The 22,058-nt window shown below is 36.9% G+C and overlaps 1 protein-coding gene across 1 annotated transcript in view; it reads right to left on the bottom strand.

Moving 5' to 3' along the window:
- LOC138329704 (dynamin-binding protein-like) overlaps window positions 1-21,762 on the bottom strand; it is a 29,836-nt gene extending 8,074 nt beyond the window's left edge. The window contains exons 1-17 of the mRNA XM_069276969.1: window positions 21,498-21,762; window positions 18,942-19,102; window positions 14,864-15,149; window positions 12,222-14,321; window positions 11,817-11,884; window positions 11,192-11,330; window positions 10,298-10,539; window positions 9,284-9,407; window positions 8,894-8,985; window positions 8,141-8,290; window positions 6,164-6,269; window positions 5,339-5,469; window positions 4,778-4,882; window positions 4,175-4,306; window positions 3,293-3,433; window positions 2,772-2,957; window positions 1,379-1,555 (exon numbers count right to left, since the gene is read on the bottom strand). Coding sequence (XP_069133070.1) covers window positions 1,379-1,555; window positions 2,772-2,957; window positions 3,293-3,433; window positions 4,175-4,306; window positions 4,778-4,882; window positions 5,339-5,469; window positions 6,164-6,269; window positions 8,141-8,290; window positions 8,894-8,985; window positions 9,284-9,407; window positions 10,298-10,539; window positions 11,192-11,330; window positions 11,817-11,884; window positions 12,222-14,321; window positions 14,864-15,149 — 4,179 coding nt within the window. The 5' untranslated portion in view covers window positions 18,942-19,102; window positions 21,498-21,762. The remainder of the gene's footprint in view (window positions 1-1,378; window positions 1,556-2,771; window positions 2,958-3,292; window positions 3,434-4,174; window positions 4,307-4,777; window positions 4,883-5,338; window positions 5,470-6,163; window positions 6,270-8,140; window positions 8,291-8,893; window positions 8,986-9,283; window positions 9,408-10,297; window positions 10,540-11,191; window positions 11,331-11,816; window positions 11,885-12,221; window positions 14,322-14,863; window positions 15,150-18,941; window positions 19,103-21,497) is intronic.
- Between the last annotated feature and the right edge of the window lie 296 nt (window positions 21,763-22,058).

The raw sequence follows: 22,058 nt of genomic DNA, 5'->3' as shown, positions 1-22,058 counted from the left end.
TCTATCAGAATTTGTTTGTATTCGCTTCACCCATGTTTTTGACCCACCATTTTGTTTACATTTGTGCAGTGCATTGTGGGAGGTCACTAAAGTTCAACACTACTATACTACCGTTACAAAATTTGACCGGGCCGGTTCAAAATACAGAAAGATGGAATTTCCATTATAATTATTTGACACATTTGCACAATAACTGATATATATTACTTAGTAAGGTATCTGACACGTCTTAAATATGTATTTTACTCAAATTTACATGGTTTATTTACGTTCATGTCCCTTTAAAACAAGTATGTTCGAAGATAAACCTGTGCTATCCTACTGAAATATACCGTGAAGGGCATTCTGACCAATTCAGATGACAGGGTTCAGAATTTAACTTTGTTTATTATTTTTGTTTACCTTGCCTGTGACTTCTATCGATTGTTCATGAACTTGTTTATTGTTTTTGTTTATCTTATCCGTGACTTCTATCGTCAATCGATTGTTTATGAACTTGTTTATTATTTTTGTTTACCTTATCCGTGACTTCTATCGATTGTTTATGAACTTGTTTATTATTTTTGTTTACCTTGCCTGTGGCTTCTATCGATTTTTATGAACGTGTTTATTATTTTTGTTTACCTTGCCTGTGACTTCTATCGATTGTTTATGAACTTGTTTATTATTTTTGTTTACCTTGCCTGTGACTTCTATCGTTTGTTTATGAACTTGTTTATTATTTTTGTTTACCTTGCCTGTGACTTCTATCGTTTGTTTATGAACTTGTTTATTATTTTTGTTTACCTTATCTGTGACTTCTATCGATTGTTTATGAACTTGTTTATTATTTTTGTTTACCTTGTCCGTGGCTTCTATCGATTGTTTATGAACGTGTTTATTATTTTTGTTTAGTTGTCCGTGGCTTCTATTGATTGTTTATGAACTTGTTTATTATTTTTGTTTACCTTGCCTGTGACTTCTATCGTTTGTTCATGAACTCGTTTATTATTTTTGTTTACCTTGCCTGTGACTTCTTTCGATTGCTTATGAACTTGTTTATTATTTTTGTTTACCTTGTCCGTGGCTTCTATTGATTGTTTATGAACTTGTTTATTATTTTTGTTTACCTTGTCCGTGGCTTCTATCGATTGTTTATGAACTTGTTTATTATTTTTGTTTACCTTGTCCGTGGCTTCTATTGATTGTTTATGAACTTGTTTATTATTTTTGTTTACCTTGTCCGTGGCTTCTATCGATTGTTTATGAACGTGTTTATTATTTTTGTTTAGTTGTCCGTGGCTTCTATTGATTGTTTATGAACTTGTTTATTATTTTTGTTTACCTTGCCTGTGACTTCTATCGTTTGTTTATGAACTCGTTTATTATTTTTGTTTACCTTGTCTGTGACTTCCATCGACTGTCGTTTAGCCTTCTTGTCTTGTTTCACCAGCTCCATACGAGGGTTGAAACCCTTGGGTATAAAGGAGAGCTGTGACAGTCTGTCTACCACAGATACATGTTTGTGATTAAAGACATCCAGCACACTGTTCTCTGTACACAGGAGCGACGACAACTACAATATCAACAACAGATTATTTATAACTGTGATCACGTGGAGCGACGACAACTACACCATAAACGACAGATTATTTATAACTGTGATCATGTGGAGACCACAACCGCAACATCAACGACAGATTATTTATTACTGTGGTCATGTGGAGCGACGACAACTACATCAACGACAGATTATTTATTACTGTGGTTATGTGGAGCAACGACAACTACATCAACGACAGATTATTTATTACTAACGATGTGGAGCAGCAACAACTACAACATCAACAACAGAATATCTATTACTGTGATAATGTGGAGCAAAGATCTACACAACTACAACAGCAATGACAGATTATTCATTACTGTAATCATATGGAGCGATGACTACAAAATCAACGACAGATTATTTATTACATACAACATCAACGACGGATCATTTATATATACATTTACATTATTATATATGATAACCGAACCAATGTAAAGTCTATAGTGATATAACTGACATCCAAAACGTGACATTCAAGACGTCAATAATGTTAATGTGGAAACATCAACTAATCACCATCAAAATGGCTGTTTCATCTTACAGACTTAATCATTTTCAGTGATTTTGCTCTTGAAAGAAAAATAGGTTCTATCAAATAGCTATCATCAACTAAAGATAACACACACAAAACAGCAACAATAACAAACAATTTCATTATTACTGACGCCACAGTCGAGAACAAACTCTATCTGCAATGTTTCTATCGAAAACGAACATGATAGGATAAACATTTTGAGTATTGAAGACTTTTCCTCAGTACACAAAAAGGGCCAAATGAGAAATACATGGAAAACTCGGGACAGATTGAGAATCTTAGTGAGAATCATTGTCTGCAAAGTTCACGATCAATGAAATCAAAAGAATTTATCTTTTAGCTTTATAATAGCACTTGCCACACCTCATCGTATTGAATAATTACAAAAGGTAGATCCATTCTATCACAGATGTAATTCAATACTAGTGGTAATATATGGCCAGAGAGAACTTCTCTTTAACCGGATCGGTTGAGGGTCAGACTAGTAATCCAGAGGTCCTAAGTTCAAACCCTGGCAGAGGCAGTGAATGAATTCATGCACTCTGTTACAATTCTATTTTTCATCAACGAATTAGCAAACTACAAATATTGTTAACATCAACATTAAATGACAAATGTTTATTAAGAAAATGAAGTGGTACTTACATCAAGCAACTCCGACATCTGGTGAAGTACAGCATCAGTGTAGGCCTGCTGTGCACTGACGAAGGCTGCGACACAATCCTGGAGAAGGCTAAGTGCCAGGTTGTATAGCCGCGGAAGTTCATCCAACAACTGGGCGTTCATAGCCTCATAGTCTTTCTTTGTCACCTCCAAAGACTTCTCCAGCGTCTGAAAAGAAACAGAATTTGGGTCAAAAAATTTGTTTGTCTCCTTTCATAAAGTAGTAATATTTCCAGCAATTTTATTACAAAACATCAAATAGTTGAGAAATTATCTAAAAGTAAAACGATCTCCAAATGAACAAACTGTTTTTTCTGCTGACTACAAGTTAAGTTTCAGAAAATTGAAGATATCAAAACAAAATTTTTCCATGGATCCTGTGAACTTTGAATTTTCTTATCTCAGCCAGCTAGTAGGTACCAGGGTTTTTCATTTCAAAATACTGGAATAGTTCATTGTGAAATTTAAGGGGCTAACTTTCATTACTTAATGTCCTAACATACCTTGTCATCCTTTGACTTGCGTAACATTGAGTCGTAGTCCAGCAGTTTGTCGTAACGCTTCTGTATGACCTTATTTGGAGCGATGAAAAACTGCACCAGACGCTCCAAAGGGGAGATAACCAGCTCTGTCACACTTCTCACCTACCAATACAATGAACAGTTGGAATATAAGCAAAGAGAAACACTATACTATACATTTATGGCCACGGCGGCAGGGTGACAGGGAAGTTTTGTTTACCTTAAGGGCTTGAAACACATCACAAAAACAGGAAATAGAACATTGTATTTTCCTGGGGCGCATGCCCACTAACATTCTCGGCACCCATCGGCTGTCAAGCTATCGCTATACCAACAGATATACTGACAGAGTGAAATGAAGGGAAGTAACTCTGATGGATGTCCCTGGGGCGCATTCCCATTAAGTGACTGCCCATCTTTCACATGGAATTATCTCCCTTTCCGATAATACAACAATGATGGATGAAGCGTAAAAAACAACATGTTTTACTCATCCCTAATTTATGTAATTATAATGTTTACCAAGGTACCCAAAAATAGCAAACCACACATCATTTTCATTATATTATACAATTTATGTCTCTGGTTTCAACTAATTAAAGACACAGTTATAAACATGAGGGTATGATAATGTATTTATTAACAGGAACAAAAGTATCTTAATAATTGCTTTGATTTTATTTTGGGCCCCAAACCTTGCTCTTAAATGATTTTTTTTTTACTAATTTAACACGATTTGTCCACATCCTCCTAAAACCAATTTAATGGCAGGGACAAAGAAATAGAATACCCCATTACCCTTAAAATCAAGTTAACTTTGTTATCAACACAAATAATTGTGTGTTCTATGTAATTGTTACTTACAAATTCAGGCAGAAACTTGCTATCGACGAGGCTGTGGACTTGTTTGTATTTCTCTATCATAACAACATTGGGAACATCTTCATAATAGTCTTCTACATCCACCACTACACTTTCATGGCAGCGTACAGATTCCTGTGGACAGCAAAACAGATCATAGAAGCCAACCACCAGACTTACATTACAGGATATATGGTCAAACTTGCCCATTTGGTGGTCTTTATATACAGGGTTGATTGTATACATTATAAGACGGCAATTTTTTTAAAAATTTATTCTGAACATATACTACTTAGCTTCAATAGCAAAAGAAAATGCTATTGGTAACAAAATACTGCAAATAATGCATCTATTTTGGTGTTGTCAAATTTTAGCACAAAACTGATTTCAAGGAACAAGTCAATATAGAATTGGTGCAATAGGGTAAAATCTGTTTTATCTGTATAACCACTACCTGCTTAAAAAGCCCACTTTTTGTGGTTCAAAGTTGTCAATATCTACACAATGCGACCTATGTACGAAGACCACATGGTTATAAGGAACATCTTTTACTTTGTCAATTGTGTGGGCCTTATATGTTTCTGAATTTGACCCATTCAAGGTTACCTGAACTTGCTCCATATACACTTGTACATCTCGAACAAATATCCTAACAATTTTCTCCAACAGTCTGAAACGGCTCTCTTCCTTGTCAAAAGTTTCGTCTTTTGTCTGAAATTGAAATCAGAAATATTTTGATTCAGAAGAATTGTCCCTAGTTGATCTATAGGACTGGTGTTTTTACATGAAGAATATATTGCGTACAAAATAAAAAATATTTGTTTACCAGAAACATAATACATCATACCCCTTCTGACTGACAAGTAGTTGCATGGTCAAGTTTGAGTCATTTTCTAAGATTTAGATAGTTGAGCAAAATCAAGTATCTGAAGAAAACCTCAATGCCAACAGCGGGGCCTAAAGGTGAATGGCTAGTGGTAGAACATCAGACAATCTAACCACTAAGCCACCATGTCCATCAGTGGAAGATTTTCTCAACAGAATTTTAGTTGAAGTAAAGCAGTAATGATAAATTTCCTGAAAATGGAATAGTTCATTTCCTGAAAATGGAACAATTCTTATATATTTGGCATTGGAGGTGCTGGAAAGAAAATAAAGTATCCTTACTTGCGGAGACAGGCCTATAGATGTTGATATCCGACCCTTGAAACGACTGCCTTTCTTCCTCAATGAGTGGAGACTGAGTTTGGCCAGTTTGTCACCAAGACTTTCATCTGTTATCTTCTTGTACTTATAAACTGTCAGATTATCAAGATGATAATGTTAATCATAAACTGAATAATTAAACTAACACTTTGACATTTATCATAGACAAGAATTTTCTTTGATGCAGGTCGAAGGTCAAAAGGGATGTCACAGTGACCTACTTTTGATTACAGGACACGCTTTATTACATTAAGGATAACTCATTCGTGACTTCAGTAACATGTTCCAGTGGCAAGTACCACTTATGATAAAAATAATATTAAATGTGCACAAGGATAAATATGGACAGAATGACGGATAGCTACAATGTTCTTCTATTCTTCACATGGTTATCCTGTGGTTGCTAGGGAAAACAACTAAATCATACATAGGGGAGTGTAATCCAACTCGCACTAATTATATGATGTCATCAACATACGCAGCATATTCATGGTGTACATTGCCAATAACATCATCAATTTTGACTCATAAAGGCAATCCTGTGATGTTTGTGTAATGAAAATGTTAATCTAATTAATCTAATCTAGAACCTTCTTCTTCTTTTGTATATAGATCAATAAGCAAACACGGGTGTTCAAAGTAGATAGAGATAACTCAAATTTTATGATAGATTATAGCTAATCAGCACTCGCCAAGCCTCATGTCAACAGCCAAAGTGTTTTACTAATGGGTTAAAATATTTCTCTACTTTAATTATATATGTAATATTCTATTCAATAAACTTACCCAGGTCTTTCCTCCGTTTGTATTCATTGATAGCTGTTGCCACATTCGTCATACTGTTGATTGCGTTGAGAAGTTCTAATTTGTCTTTGTGATTTTCTTCAGTTGTCTGTGGAAAACAAAACAGTGTCCATTTATCATTTCTTTTATAAAATCATATGCTGTAATTTGTATCTTATTAACTTCAGAATATGCCATGTTTGAATACTTGACGATATTGGCCGGTAATAATTAGTAACAGATACTTGAGAGCATGGGTTTAATGAGCAGTAACGGATAGTTAAGAATGAGCCCTGATAGCTAGACTGATATTTTTTTAGTTCAGTGTCAGTCTAACCATGACGATTTTGTTGAGTAATAGGGATGCTTGAAATTAGTTTACAGAACAACAAGGAGCCGCAAAGCTTGGCATTATCCCCCGCGCCCAGTTGTGTATGAAAGCTCAAACATAAAATAAATAAAGCTCATTGTAACTAAGAGTTTAAATTTTGATATTGTCATCCATGTAGGTTTAACTATTTGAACAGAGCTTAGTATTGTCCTTGAATAAATTCATACAACAATATATCCGCTCTCCAGTAACATGACATTTAAAAGTAACAGAAAAAGTATCGAAAATGAAAGGTTCCCATTAGCAAAAGGCACAACTAGAGCACTAGCCTAACATGTACAGAAAGTTGAATGGTTTCGATTATAGCCCGGAATAGAAAGGAAACTTTAATAATATGGTATTTTTTAATAAATTTCCATGGTAACAGAAAAAGTATTGAAAATGGAAGGTTCCCATTAGAAAAAGGCACAACTAGAGCACTAGCCTAACATGTACAGAAAGTTTCGTGTAGCCAAGTTGAACGGTTTTCGAGTTATAGCCCGGAATAGAAAGGAAACTTTAATAATATAGTATTTTTGAATAAGTTTCCATGGTAACAGAAAAAGTATCGAAAATGAAAGGTTCCCATTAGCAAAAGGCACAACTAGAGCACTAGCCTAACATGTACAGAAAGTTTCGTGTAGCCAAGTTGAACGGTTTTCGAGTTATAGCCCGGAATAGAAAGGAAACTTTAATAATATGGTATTTTTTAATAAGTTTCCATGGTAACAGAAAAAGTATTGAAAATGAAAGGTTCCCATTAGAAAAAGGCACAACTAGAGCACTAGCCTAACATGTACAGAAAGTTTCGTGTAGCCAAGTTGAACGGTTTTCGAGTTATAGCCCGGAATAGAAAGGAAACTTTAATAATATGGTATTTTTGAATAAGTTTCCATGGTAACAGAAAAAGTATCGAAAATGAAAGGTTCCCATTAGCAAAAGGCACAACTAGAGCACTAGCCTAACATGTACAGAAAGTTTCGTGTAGCCAAGTTGAACGGTTTAGGAGTTATAGCCCGGAAACGATACTCGGACGGACGGACGGACGCACGGACGGACGGACGGACGGACAGAGCCCAAATCAATATCCCCCGCAAACGCGTTTCGCGGGGGATAACAAATTAAAGTGACAATTAGGACTGAGTTTGTTGATTCAATCTTACCTTAGTGAGTATGTTGAGCAGTAAATGATACTCTAAGATGAGTTTGCTGAGTCAATCTTACCTTGATGAGTTTCGTGAGTCAATCTTACCTTGATGAGTTTCTTGAGTCAATCTTACCTTGACAAGTTTGTTGAGTCAATCTTACCTTGATGAGTTTCGTGAGTCAATCTTACCTTGACAAGTTTGTTGAGTCAATCTTACCTTGACAAGTTTGTTGAGTCAATCTTACCTTAATGAGTGTTAAGCAATTTTTACCTTGGTGAGTTTGTTGAGCAGTAAGTGATATTCCAAGATGCGTTTGTTGAGTCACTCTTTATGAGTCAATCTTACCTTGATGAGTTTGTCGAGTCAATCATACCTTGACAAATTTGTTGGATCAATCTTACCTTGATGCGTTCGTTGAGCAGTAAGGGGTACTTTCGTATGAGTTCATTAAGCCAATCTTACCTTGATAAGTTCGTTGAGCAGTAAGGGGTATTTTAGGATGCGCTGGACAGGTTTAATCAAGAGTGCCTCTACATCAAATATGACCGTCTGTTCCCTCATGATGTCCAGCATTCTCTCAAAGTACTCATTGATTGAGGAGTTGGTGTGGTACTGTACAATTACAAAATTCATTAAACACAACTTCTACAAGAAGTTTGATCTGTTAGAAGTTACAACACCTAAGTCTTACATACTGAATAGTGGTTAAATTTCACTGTTAGTTAATTTTCACTGTATTTAAATTTTCACTGATATTGCTAATTCGAAATATCGGTGAAATATTCAGAAATTCATTGATGTACCTAAGAATTTGAGTTCAAAGAGTTCTAGGATTCCATGAACTGCGAAATTTAATGTCTATGAATGCAGTTTTGTATGCCCAAAAACACAAAAATATTGATCCTGCAAAAGATTAATTTTACAAAGCTGGTTTTTGTTTCCATGTACCTGAGGATGGCCAAAAAAGAAGAGACACTTATTTTGCTCTGATTGCATATTTTCCTCATTTTGACACCAATTGTTTGAAAATATATATTATTGAAATTTGTGTGTTGGAATGTAATAGTCTGAAAAATGTGCAAGATGCATGGAATTCGGTCACCTATAATGATATGTAATGAATGCTAATGGAAAATGGAAACAATTAAAAATCATAGGTAGATTTTAAGATTGATCTATTGAAAGGATATCTATGTGAATTATATTGTTACTAACCTTTTCCAGAATTGTGATAACATCATCGTGGTTACGGCAGTAGGGAGCGTAAACATTCTTCATGTCTTCAGCCAGAGACACAAAACATGGACCTGAGACATGAAACATAACATTATCACTATCATGGAAACGGTAATAAAAAATCCTGGAATTCAAACTAAACATGAAGGACAAATATTTACTATTGTGGTAATCGCAATATAAAATTCTGGAATTCAAACTGAAAGAAATTATCATATGATGCTTGGCAATATGAAGTCTTGGAATTCCAGCTAAAAGCTGTCCTGGAAATTATTAAATGTTACATGACCAATCATTTTACCCTATACCTAAAATTAATTAAAAGATATCTGTTCTAGAGATTTTGATGAGATGTGAAGTGTGACTTACCAATTATTTTATCTTGAAATTCTCTTGCTCCGACTGCTTCCTCCATCAATGTGAGTAGCCGCTGTGACACTTCAGCAATCTCCTCCATATTCCCAAATACCAGCTCAATATCCACATCAGAGTGCTGAAACAGGTCATAATCGGAAAATAGACCAAATCAGAAAACGAGTCAACACTAAACAGAAAGTAGGTCAAAGTAGCTTATACACAAAAACACCTCAATTTAGTTAAGAAAGAGGTTGATTATAAAAAATAAAATCAAACAATATATACATAGAAAAGGTTTAGAAAACAAACAAGGACATAGTCATTCAGATCCCCCGCCAATGGAGATATCAAAGCTGAAGTAAGTTTGATTGTGGAGACTTATGTGTATGAAAAAAAAAACAGGAAAAAGGAAGTTGAGCTAAAGAAAGATGGAGTATAATTCAAGTAGAGCGGGGCTGCAATTGTTGAATCAGGTATACAGCCTTGACATTTATATTAGACTATATACACAAAGATGGGTGGAGTTTTGCAAAGTAACATTTACCATTTACCATGATATTTTCAGCAATGTTTCCATGGTAACGGAAAAAGTGCAAAAAATGAAAACCTAAAAATAGCAAAAGATACTACTAGACCATAAAAAGAATGTGTCTATGAAGTTTCGTGGAAATATCTCTGCTGGTTTTAGAGTTATGCTCCGGAAATGAACCTGCTACAAAAATATGATATTTTCAGCAATATTTCTATGGTTACAGAAAAAAAAAAAAAGCAAAAAATGAAAACCTAAAAATAGCAAAAGGCACTACTAGACCATAAGACCAATGTGTGTATGAAGTTTCATGGAAATATCTCAACTGGTTTTAGAGTTATGCTCCGGAAACCATTCGTACGGACGGACGGACAGACAGACGGACGGACGGACGGATGGGCGGAACCCATTTGTATATCCCCCGCCCAACTTCGTTGGGCGGGGGATAAAAATAGGTCAGATTAAGGCAAAAAGGTTTCTAGATGAAAGAAGTTTACCTTTTCTGCTACAGGACTTAAGAAAGTCTCCATACACAAATGAAGGCTCTGCAGATAGTCTTTCTCTGTCTGTATCAGTTCATCTATCACTTTGGATCTCTTTTCTGCTCTTTTCTCCATCATTTCTTCCTGCTTTTTCTTATCTTCAATGCGTTGTTTCTCGTCCGCTAATCTCTGTTTCTCTTCAGCGATCTGTTGTTCAACGGCATCAACTTCTTCTGGGGAGAGTTTCTGAAGAGTTTCTGCAAATAACAAATAAACACAAAAAATACAATATCAGAGTTTCTGCAAAAACGTAAGTACACAAAAATTAGCAAATTAACAAGAGATCCGCGGGCCATCAGTCATCTGATTAATTTGCACAATAAAATAAAGTTAAAACATACAGTGTAGTGGAAAATCTTTGGATCTACACAAAAGAATCAAATGGACTGAAAAAGTACACCTTTTCTTCAACTAACAAATAAGAATGGTACACCAAGATCTCTTCAGTAGAAGTTTCTGATATATTTAACCAGCAAATAAAAGTTCTTCATCCAACAAGCTTCATGCCAATTAGTATTCAAGTTCTTTAGGTCTTTCACATATTAAGTTGTTGTTGGAAGACATTCAATTTTTTTCCTTTTTTAAATGACCTCTCTGTGGCTAAGTGGAGAAGCCCTTCATTCCAGCGCACTACTAGACCTCTGAATTATTAATTACAGAAAAAATATAAGTTGCAGATGAACAGATTTTTAGTCCTGCTAAATTCATAGCTCAGTACAAATTCTGAGTTGGATTTTAGAGAAGAGATCAAGCAAACAATGACTTACATGTTTGAAAATTGATTAGTCAAAACAAGAGTGACAGTCTTTCTTTTTGATTTTAACTCTTGTGAAGTCATTAAATACTTACCTCTCAGGGTTTGTAACTCATCCGTGAGACCTTTGATGTTTTCATCATAAAATTCCACATTGTCATACACCTCTGCTCGATCTTCTTCTCGACTGTTAGTCAACATTTCTTCAAGCTCACTTTTACACTTTCGACAATTCTGTAAACACATTTTTTAATTACAACATTATAAAGCTCACTTTTTCAATTAATATTATTATTTACTCAAAAGATAAATGTCCAAAATAAACAGACTCCTCCCTTCAAATTGATGAAAATGTTTTTCCTACTTGAATCATTTAGATACTATCACATGCTATTTTTTTCAAGGCAATTAGTCTATCAATAACTTTATATTACCATATTTCCCGTAATTAACACCCTCCCCTATAAGTGCCACTCCCCTTTTCTGAAGAAGGAGTTTAAGTTATATAAACAATTTAAACAATGTTTTACAATTGTGTGATGCTTATAACATCAGCATTATATTTCAAATAACATGAAATTCATATTTTGTTTTAATTTTTAAGCATCCAGCGCGCTTATTACAACAAACGCAGTATCATTAATATATAACCTTGTACATTAATATAAATTCAAGGATCCTTGCTTGTAAGTATATATATTTATGTTAATTTTATACTACCTCCAAATCCTTTTCAACTTCCTGTATTCTGTTACGCAAGTCTCGGATCACTTCAGAATTGGCTTCATCTATAAGAAGTTTAAATATATTGTGTATTAATGTAATAATACTATAATTCTCTATTTTTCTTTACAGAAATGCTTGCAATGGTTTAACATTTACCCCATGAAACTGTGGCAAAGGACTTTAAATTAATATAAGAGTTAACTGAAACTAAAATTGGAGTTTTTTAGCTGAAAATTATATACCACTCTTCCTGCTGAAGTAACTTCTTTTGAATATATGTATATGAGCTCGAGTTTATCAATTCATTATTGCTCAAAGCTGTGAAAATTATGTGCTAAAATTTGAGTACACTAACAAAAATTTCAGTCAATTAAATAACTATTTGTATATTATCCTTACATTTATCGATGGCCTCCTCTGATAATGGTCTCCGGGGCGGCGGTCGCTTTGGTGCAGGCGGTGGGCACATCTGTGATGGGGTGGGCGGAGCAGGGCGCGATGGAACACGTAGATTTTTCGGAGGACATGGGGCAGATCTGTGAGGTTTATTCTTGCTTGTCATTTTTGGAGAAGTATGTACATCCTGTGAGCTACCCCAAGGCACAGTAGGACGGGGAGGAGGTGGCTTTTTTAAAGACAACCTCCGATCAAGTACATCAACAGATGGCACTCTTTGTGGTGGAGGTGGTGGCTTCCTCATGACCGGAGGTTTTCTTTCTGGTATGAGAATATCTGTGAAAAACGTCGAGTTCCCTACATTGATCTGATTACTGGCAGTTGGGGATGTTGCTAGACTTTTCTGTCTAGTTAAGCGTGATTGTGGTGTGTCAGAGGAGTCAAAGGTCACAGGAAAGTTCACAGAGTGTCTGTACTGATTAGAAGATGTCTGACTGGGAGGAGGAGGGCGTTTCACTCTCATCGAACCTTGACTCTCCGTATCTCGAGTCACAGAAGCAGCACTGGACCCAGACGAGGTTGTACTCTGGGTACTGGAGCTGCGAGACCGAGTCTCCTCCATTGCCTTTTCCATCTCACTTGCTATGAGAGAGTCAAGGTTTTTGTTAATGTTGGCTCCCTCTGTCCATTTTTGAGGCTGAACCAACCCGACCCGGTCAAGTTCACAAGTTGATGAAGACTTTGGTTTGGAGCTTGAATTGGAAATTATTGCACTATGTAATACAGGGGAGGATGGCGACCTCTGCATACTTCCGTTCTCCTCGGAACTTTGTAATGTCAATGGCACTGATGTCTTTAATGGCTTTGGAGAAGGTTTTGGAAGTAAAGCTGGCTTGGGTTTCAGGGCTGGCTTTGGGGACACCAATGGCTTCACGGTTGGTTTTGTTATTTTATCCATGCTTATATTTTTTGGAGCATCATTATCCAAATTTTTCGCTGTCTTCGTAATTTGATTTTCACTTGTATCTGGTTTATTCTCTGACAAGTGTCCTCGAGGCTGAATGTCGGGACTATCATCAAAAATTTCAACAAATGTTTTTGGACAAATTCCTGACTTACCACGGTCATCTTGAGCCATGATCCAGTTATCGTCAATATGATTTATAATGCGGACAGTATCACCCTCCATCACACTGAGGTCCCCACTACTTTCCCCAACAAATGTAAACTTAACCAGCCCATAACGGCCTACAGTGGAATCAACTCCACCAAGCCTCAGTAATTCTGTCTCACTTGGTCCTCTCTCAGAGCTGTTACTGTCTTCTGATATGGTCGTCACTGAAGATGGTGGTTCTACAGGTACTGTACCAGCAGACGTGGCATCCGAGGCGTAAGGACAATCGACAATGATAGAAACATACGAGGCAGGGAACAATCCAGTCCTTCCCTCAAGCTCGCCTTCAATCCACTGTTCATCCACATGCTGTATAAGATAAACCATCTCATTGCCGCGAAATGTCAACTCGTCTTCCGACTGACCTACAAAGGGGTATAGAGTGCGAGCATAGGGTGTAATGTCAGCCTCGTGGGAGGTAGAGCGTGAAGTTACCACTTCTGGAACTTCAGTGGAGTTCTTTGATACAGATGCTGGACTTGATGAGTGAGTTTCAGTTTTGTTTGTGGAGGAGTTAGATTCAATTGATGTGTTGTACGTTCCTACAGTAGTGGATGCCTGAGGACCAGGATCGTCCCTCTGAGAGTTTTCCAGTGCAGAAGTGTCTTGTAATAACTCTACGCAGGAAGCCAGGAACATACCCGTACGTCCACTCAGCTCCCCTATGTACCAATCCTCATCGACCACTTCAGTGATAGTGATCATATCTCCGACATTGAAACCAAGTTCTCCATCCAGCTGAGCCACAGCGTCCCTCAGGGCTCGAGCAAACATGGGTTCTGACGAGTGGACACTTTTGGACCTCTCCCGGAGACAGGAGGGGACCTCAAGCTCCATCACATGTGTGATTGGAAAAATGCCATGGTTATCCCCCGATTTACCTTCCCACCAGTTCTCGTCTATCCGACGCAGCCCCACAACCACAGTACCTGAAACAGTTGTAAACAGTTGGTGATATGAACAAAAAATACGTTATCTACCTAACATCAAAGGGAATATTGATAAATCTGGATGAAAATTTCCATCTGATGACCATAAATTGTACATAATCATTTTAATAAAATCACAAAACACAAGAGAGATGTAAAGCAAACAATGCCTACTCAGAAGAGAAGCCAACTCTGGAAATCAAAAACAGAATTCTTTACACAAGATATGATATTTTAACCCATTAATTGAATGTTTTGCACTACTTCAAACTTCACATATTGACATTCATGCTTGATCTTTTTGAATCCTATCAGTTATAATTTTATTCCAAAAAGTATTTATATTTTCTAACGGATTTGACATCAGGCTACACCTATTTAAGTACTTTCCATTTGCAGAGTCAAGATAATCCCTTATTGAATCAAGATTCAAATGAATGATATCAAATCGAGAAACAAAAATAAAATTATTTTTTCATATGATTATATATGTGTGCAATCAACCTGAAAATATTATAAAGCAATGTGTAAAATTCAATTACCTTTCCTTAACTGAAGATCCCCATCTTGCTGTGATGGGAAATTTTCTATAGCTCCAAACACTTTCTGCCCAAGCTGTACCGCAGGTAATGTAACTTTCTCCACAAAACTCACAGGAAAACTCCCTTCCTTATCTCCTCTTTTTCCTCTCAGCCAATTGCTATCCACCACTGATACTACACGGATTATCTCCCCTTTGGAGAGGGCTATTTCCCCTCTCTGAGTGGAATTGAAATCATACACAGCACGGACGTACTGGTCCACATAATCTGACACATCTGGCTTCATCTAAAACGTGAACAACAAATCATTAGTTAATGATTTATTGTAATGATAAAACTGTTTATGATAACAAACACTAAATTATCTATTAAACAACTTAAAGTTATATGTGCCATATTTTTCATGGTCACGAATCAAGAAGAGCTTTTAATATGTTATTAAACTCCAAAAGTTACCAACATTTTGAGAATTACAATACTTTCAATGCATAGGTTTTAATTTTACAAGTACAAAAAGGACTGAAAATGATTTTTGGCAGTACTGCCAAAAATCATTATATTAACATCTTCAGTGTAATGAAATGAGTACATACGGTCAGACCATGAAGCCATCTTGTTGTCCACAATTTCATTGCACATTTTTACAGTATTATTAGTAATTGTTAAGTGATTTCTGAAGGTATATTTCCATCTAAACATGTATAAGGCATAAAAAACAAGAATTTCACAGTGCATAACCAATGTGTTCTAACTAACATTTATAAGGCATTATATATGTTTGTCTGTTCTTTTGAATGATTTTCAAAGCTTTATTCATTAAAACTTATGGTTTTAAATAGATAATTGAAGAAAAAATAGCATGTCCAAATTTTCGACCAGTTACGGCACATATAACTTTAACACTACTTCAACCTCAAAATCAGTTAAATTCCAAGGGCCTTACCGTTCAAAAGCAAACATGCATACATGGTTACATAATACAGTACACGATAAAGGAGAATGGTTGTTATACTCTGCATAATAAAACTGTAATTTCTATTTCGTAAGAAATTTTACTGGATATGTAACACCATTTTTTCGTCATAGGATTTCTTTGACCGACAATTCACTTTAACTGGAATCATGATAACAAAGTGTATTGAGTCTAAGTGATAATTCATCCAACAGTAGCAATTAAAAAATGTCAAAAATTTAACGAGGCTATCTATATAGAGACATATTTTTTTGCAATTTGTCTGAGATAGATTAAACTGTAGTAAAATTACCCTAATGGAAGTCACATTAATATTTTAAAATATTAAATTAATTATTTTTTTTTAGTTTTCATAATTATCCGATCAGTAAGTCACAATAAACTCTGTTCATAAATTAGTCAATTAAAATGTATCGCCATATAAAATGTTGATATGTCATCAATGTGGTCTCATTCCATTGTCTTTACTTATTAGGCTGCATTCTGTTGATGCATGCTTGATTAAGAATAAATATGATTTGACAATCTAAAATTCTTTAGACTTACTCAGTTTTTGAAACGGGTTTTCCCTTATAACCTAAGCGCAAATTAAAGTTTTTAACAATCTCAGGTTTTCCCTTATTATCAAAGTGCAAATTAAAGTAATCATACACTCAGACATATATTACCTTAATAGTGGCCGCTACATTTTCTCCTTTCCTTTTAAACATACATAATCATACACATATGTTATCGTACACATATGTAATCATAAACATACATAATAACACACATACATATTCATACACATACGTAATCATACACATACATAGATAAAAACAAGAGGCCCAGAGGGCCTGTATCGCTCACCTGGTTTGTAATGCCAAGTAATGTTCTGAATACACAGGTTCATTGTTTCTTTTCTGAAGGAATTTTAATATTAACCTCTAAATCCCCTATTGGGCCCCACCCCTCCCGCCCCCAGGGGGTCAGAGCCAAAATCTATACAAGTTCTGTTCCCCTTCCCCCAAGGATGTTTATGGCCAAATTTGGTCACAATCCAAGCAAAACTCTGGGACAAGAAGTGATTTATAGGATTTACCTCTATTACCCCTATTGGGCCCCACCCGTCCTGCCCTCGGGGGGCCAGAGTCAAAATTTATACAAGTTCTGTTCCCCTTCCCCCAAGGATGTTTGTGGTCAAATTTGGTTACAATCCATGCAGAACTCTATGACTAGTAGCGATTTAAAGGATTTACTTCTATTACCCCTATTGGGCCCCGCCCCTCCTGCACCCGGGAGACCAGAGCCAAAATTTATACAAGTTCTGTTCCCCTTCCCCAAAGGATGTTTGTGGCCAAATTTCGTTACATTCCATTCAGAACTCTATGACTAGTAGCGATTTAAAGGATTTACCTCTTTTTCACCTATTGGGCCCCGCCCCTCCTGCCCCGGGGGGGGACAGAGCCAAAATTTACACAAGTTCTGTTCCCCTTCCCCCAAGGATGTTTGTGGCCAAATTTGGTTACATTCCATTCAGAACTCTATGACTAGTAGCGATTTAAAGGATTTACCTCTATTTCCCCTATTCGGCCCCGCCCCTCCTGCCCCCGGGGGACCAGAGTCAAAATTTACACAAGTTCTGTTCCCCTTCCCCCAAGGATGTTTGTGGCCGAATTTGGTTACAATTCATGTAGAACTCTATTACAAGTAGCGATTTAAAGGATTTACCTCTATTTCCCCTATTGGGCCCCGCCCCTCCTGCCCCCGGGGGACCAGAGCCAAAATTTAAACAAATTCTGTTCCCCTTCCCCAAAGGATGTTTGTGGCCAAATTTGGTTACATTCCATTCAGAACTCTACGACAAGTAGCGATTTAAAGGATTTACCTCTATTACCCCTATTGGGCCCCGCCCCTCCTGCCCCCGGGGGGTCAGAGCCAAAATTTATACAAGTTCTGTTCCCCTTCCCCCAAGGATGTTTGTGGCCAAATTTAGTTACATTCCATTCAGAACTCTACGACAAGTAGCGATTTAAAGGATTTACCTCTATTTCCCCTATTGGGCCCCGCCCCTCCTGACCCGGGGGATCAGAGCCAAAATTTATACAAGTTCTGTTCCCCTTCTCCCAAGGATGTTTGTGGCCAAATTTAGTTACATTCCATTCAGAACTCTATGACTAGTAGCAATTTAAAGGATTTACCTCTATTTCCCCTATTGGGCCCCGCCCCTCCTGCCCCCGGGGGGTCAGAGCCAAAGTTTATACAAGGTCTGTTCCCCCTCCCCCAAGGATGTTTGTGGCCAAATTTGGTTACATTCCATTCAGAACTCTATGACTAGTAGCGATTTAAAGGATTTACCTCTATTTCCCCTATTGGGCCCCGCCCCTCCTGCCCCCAGGGGACCAGAGTCAAAATTTATACAAGTTCTGTTCCCCTTCCCCCAAGGATGTTTGTGGCCAAATTTGGTTACAATTCATGTAGAACTCTATGACTAGTAGCGATTTAAAGGATTTACCTCTATTTCCCCTATTGGGCCCCGCCCCTCCTGCCCCCGGGGGACCAGAGCCAAAATTTATACAAGTTCTGTTCCCCTTCCCCAAAGGATGTTTGTGGCCAAATTTGGTTACATTCAATTCAGAGCTCTATGACAAGTAGCGATTTAAAGGATTTACCTCTATTACCCCTATTGGGCCCCGCCCCTCCTGCCCCTGGGGGACCAGAGCCAAAATTTATACAAGTTCTGTTTCCCCTCCCCCAAGGATGTTTGTGGTCAAATTTGGTTACAATCCATGCAGAACTCTAGGACAAGTAGCGATTTATAGGATTTACCTCTATTTCCCCTATTGGGCCCCGCCCCTCCTGCCCCGGGGGGGGACAGAGCCAAAATTTATACAAGTTCTGTTCCCCCTCCCCCAAGGATGTTTGTGGCCAAATTTGGTTACAATCCATGCAGAACTCTATGACTAGTAGCGATTTAAAGGAAATGTTGACGGACGGACGGACGGACGGACGACGGACGGACGGACGGACGGACGGACGACGGACGCCGCGCCATGACATAAGCTCACCGGCCCTTCCGGCCAGGTGAGCTAATAAAAATCATATACTTAAAACATATGTAACTACCTTGACAGTGGCTGTGTTGTGAAGCTGTGATCGTAATAAATCAGTGAAGAGGTACACATATCTCTATCCCATCATTTACATGTTGTTTACTGTCTTTTTCTTCACATCTACCACCAGAGCTTGTTTCAGTTGACAAACAAAATTCATTGTTGCTGTGATGCCTGTTGAAATAATCAAAGTTCTGTTCAGTATAAACGTTAAAGTTATTGAATTATTTTATTGAAAAAGTTAGAACATGGCATCAGAAATGAATTCATTATCTTCTTATAACTATTAAAAGTGATAAATATTGATTAGATATATAGCTAATTAATGCCGGGTCATTGTAACTTTTTTATTTATTAGTCATAACATACTTATACCTCTAACCTTATGACATACAATTGCAACCACATCACAATAATCAATTGGTGAGGAATCAATCTATGGTTCAAAGGATCGTTGATTTTGGTATGGCCTTCATGTGAATTTTCCTCTTCTACTATACATGTAATTGGTATCCATAAAATAATACTTAAATAAGAATTTGAAGGAAATATACCACACTAAGTCACCATTACCCTAAACTGGCTCTCATCGATAATGAGAATCTGTACAAACTGGAGGATACCCAAACATGGACAATACATTAGGTCATTTGTTGCAAAGACTCAGAAAAATAAACAGCATTTCTGAACCATGTACATTTATGATTGGCAACCAACTGGTAGTCAAAATAGGAGAAAATTTGCCTAAGTTGGGAAGGTCAAGTGTGAAAATGGCAATAGTTTTTGTTTTTATTTTAAGATTAATACACTTTAATACTAATGACCTTAAAGGCCCACTACCTTTCCGAAACGGCTTTTAATTTTTTAAACGGGAAAGTAAAATGAGATCGATAATTTTGTAGAGTCGCAAAAGGTATTAACTTACCGTTAATACCACACGTACCATCACCTTCTGAACAATTTGATTGAAATAAATAAAATGTTAATTTTCATAACGCGGGTCGTCTTATGTTTCCCGCGGTCATCCTAAATACCAAGCTGTAGTTGATTATCACTGCGCCAGACGGCAAAAACAGCGAAATAACTCTCCACTATTATCAAACATTACGCAGGGAATCTTGCATATGTTTGGTGTTGTAACCTCATCTTAGGCCATCGATATATATTTTCTGAATGTATTAATGTTTTAAGAAACATTTATATTTTGCTCCGGAAAGGTAGTGGGCCTTTAAACTGCAATAATGTACATGATAATAATAATTAGGGCTGTTACAAGTACCCGAGTACCCGGTTACGGGTCGGGTTGGGGATGTAACCGGGTCAAAAAATGTGTACCCGGGTACCCGTCAAAATAGGACAATTCGTCTGGATGTACGTAAACAAGTCCAGAACTTATATTAAAAGTATTACAAAATCCAACTCATTTGTTTTTGTTTTCACTCACCAAGGATGAAACCTTATTTTTTCAATACATTTTAATTCTCATGACCGTCTTTTGATGCGAGAACAATCTACTTGACGGACATGTGCACTTAAATAGGTCACACTATAGTCATATCCGATAACACAAGAGACCGTCCGCATGTAGTACATCCTGTTGCGCATGTGCAAAAACATTTCCTCTGGGACTGGTATAGCTACAGACACGCTGGCTAGACTGACACTTTACGGCAGCTCATTAGCAATTATGAATGTCAAATAGAAATGAAGTAGACACTTAACGAGTGAAGCTATCTTTACTGAACTCACATATGATTTCATCGAATCTCTGTCGATCAACCAATCTTTCCAAACAACAAACACAACGTAACCCAATTTGTTACAAAAGCAGTAGATCTGTGTCGAGTACCCGGGTACGGGTCGGGTACTAAAATTCGGGTACCCGGGGACAAAATTTAGTATCTGTGACAGCCCTAATAATAATACTGTATTTGCTGTAATATTACTGCCAAAGGCCAGAGCAATTATTCAACTCCTTCTCCAGAAAAGGGGAGAGGTGCTTATAGGGGGAGGGGTGCTAATTAAGGCGAATAAGCTAATAAGAGATATTTACAGACCAGTAAATGAAAATACATGTGACTGCCTTTGAATAAAGACCATCTGCTATCAAGACCAGGTTCCAAAATGGTAAATTTCAATAGTGAATACAATTTGACATGTTGTAAAGACCACTTGGCTATATACAGACTATTTTCCTTCGTCCCTAGATGGGTGGTCTTTATAGACAGGTTTGACTGTATACACAAAATGAAGTCATTTCAGGAATGAGCTTCTGTCATAGCCATAAAATGTTGTTGTTTTTTAATATAATTAATGGCCCACTACCTTTCCGAATTAAATTTTTTTACCTCCTTCTACCAGATGAAACAGTATCATTTATTTTTCTGCTACTACACTGTTTCTTTTTTTTTTTCTTTTAAAACCTTTTAATTCAAATTCTACATGTATAATAAATGTGTTTTGAAAGTGGCAATCAAAATGTTTTGTCACTTTTAACAGTGATTTTCTAGTTAGGGACTATTACTTACCCTGGATGTATTGATTTGATATCAAGTCTCTAAATACTTGCCTGATTACAATACGAAACAACAAAACTGGATTTGCAAAACGTCAGGTTCTGATCGTTGGTGGATTACAACAAGTTCAATTGGAATCATTCGATACCCAAATGATTTCAAATATGTCACTCAGTCCCTAGATATGTAGCTTGACACTTCCTGTCGATGGCATAGCATTACAACAACTCAAAACAACTTTTTTTACTCTATCCGTCTTAAAGCTGTAGGATCTTTTGACAGGTCGTCGCCATTCCAAACACTAACGCCACCTGTTGTTATAAGCATGTGATAGGGAGGATAACTCTACATTCGGATGCGTATGACTAAATAAGGATGCCAAAAAAGCGCCCCGTTCATTTTGGCGTAGGTGCGCTAGCCTGATTGCTACGCGCGGCGTTTACGAATTAAAGTCAATGGACAAAAGTATTCATAATTCTTTTTCCCCGTATATAGTCTATACATTTGTACGTTTTCTCTTTGATTTCAACCAATTGCAAATTATGTGTACTTCTAGAGAACTGTCTACACTTCCAGTTCATAGTAATATTGACATAAGATTTTCTATTTTCCTT

This window comes from Argopecten irradians, chromosome 8 (assembly GCF_041381155.1).
Source record: "Argopecten irradians isolate NY chromosome 8, Ai_NY, whole genome shotgun sequence".
NCBI classification, from domain to species: domain Eukaryota; kingdom Metazoa; phylum Mollusca; class Bivalvia; order Pectinida; family Pectinidae; genus Argopecten; species Argopecten irradians.
The sequence above is the reverse complement of the archived record's forward strand: the minus strand, read 5'-3'. Positions and strand labels throughout refer to the sequence as shown.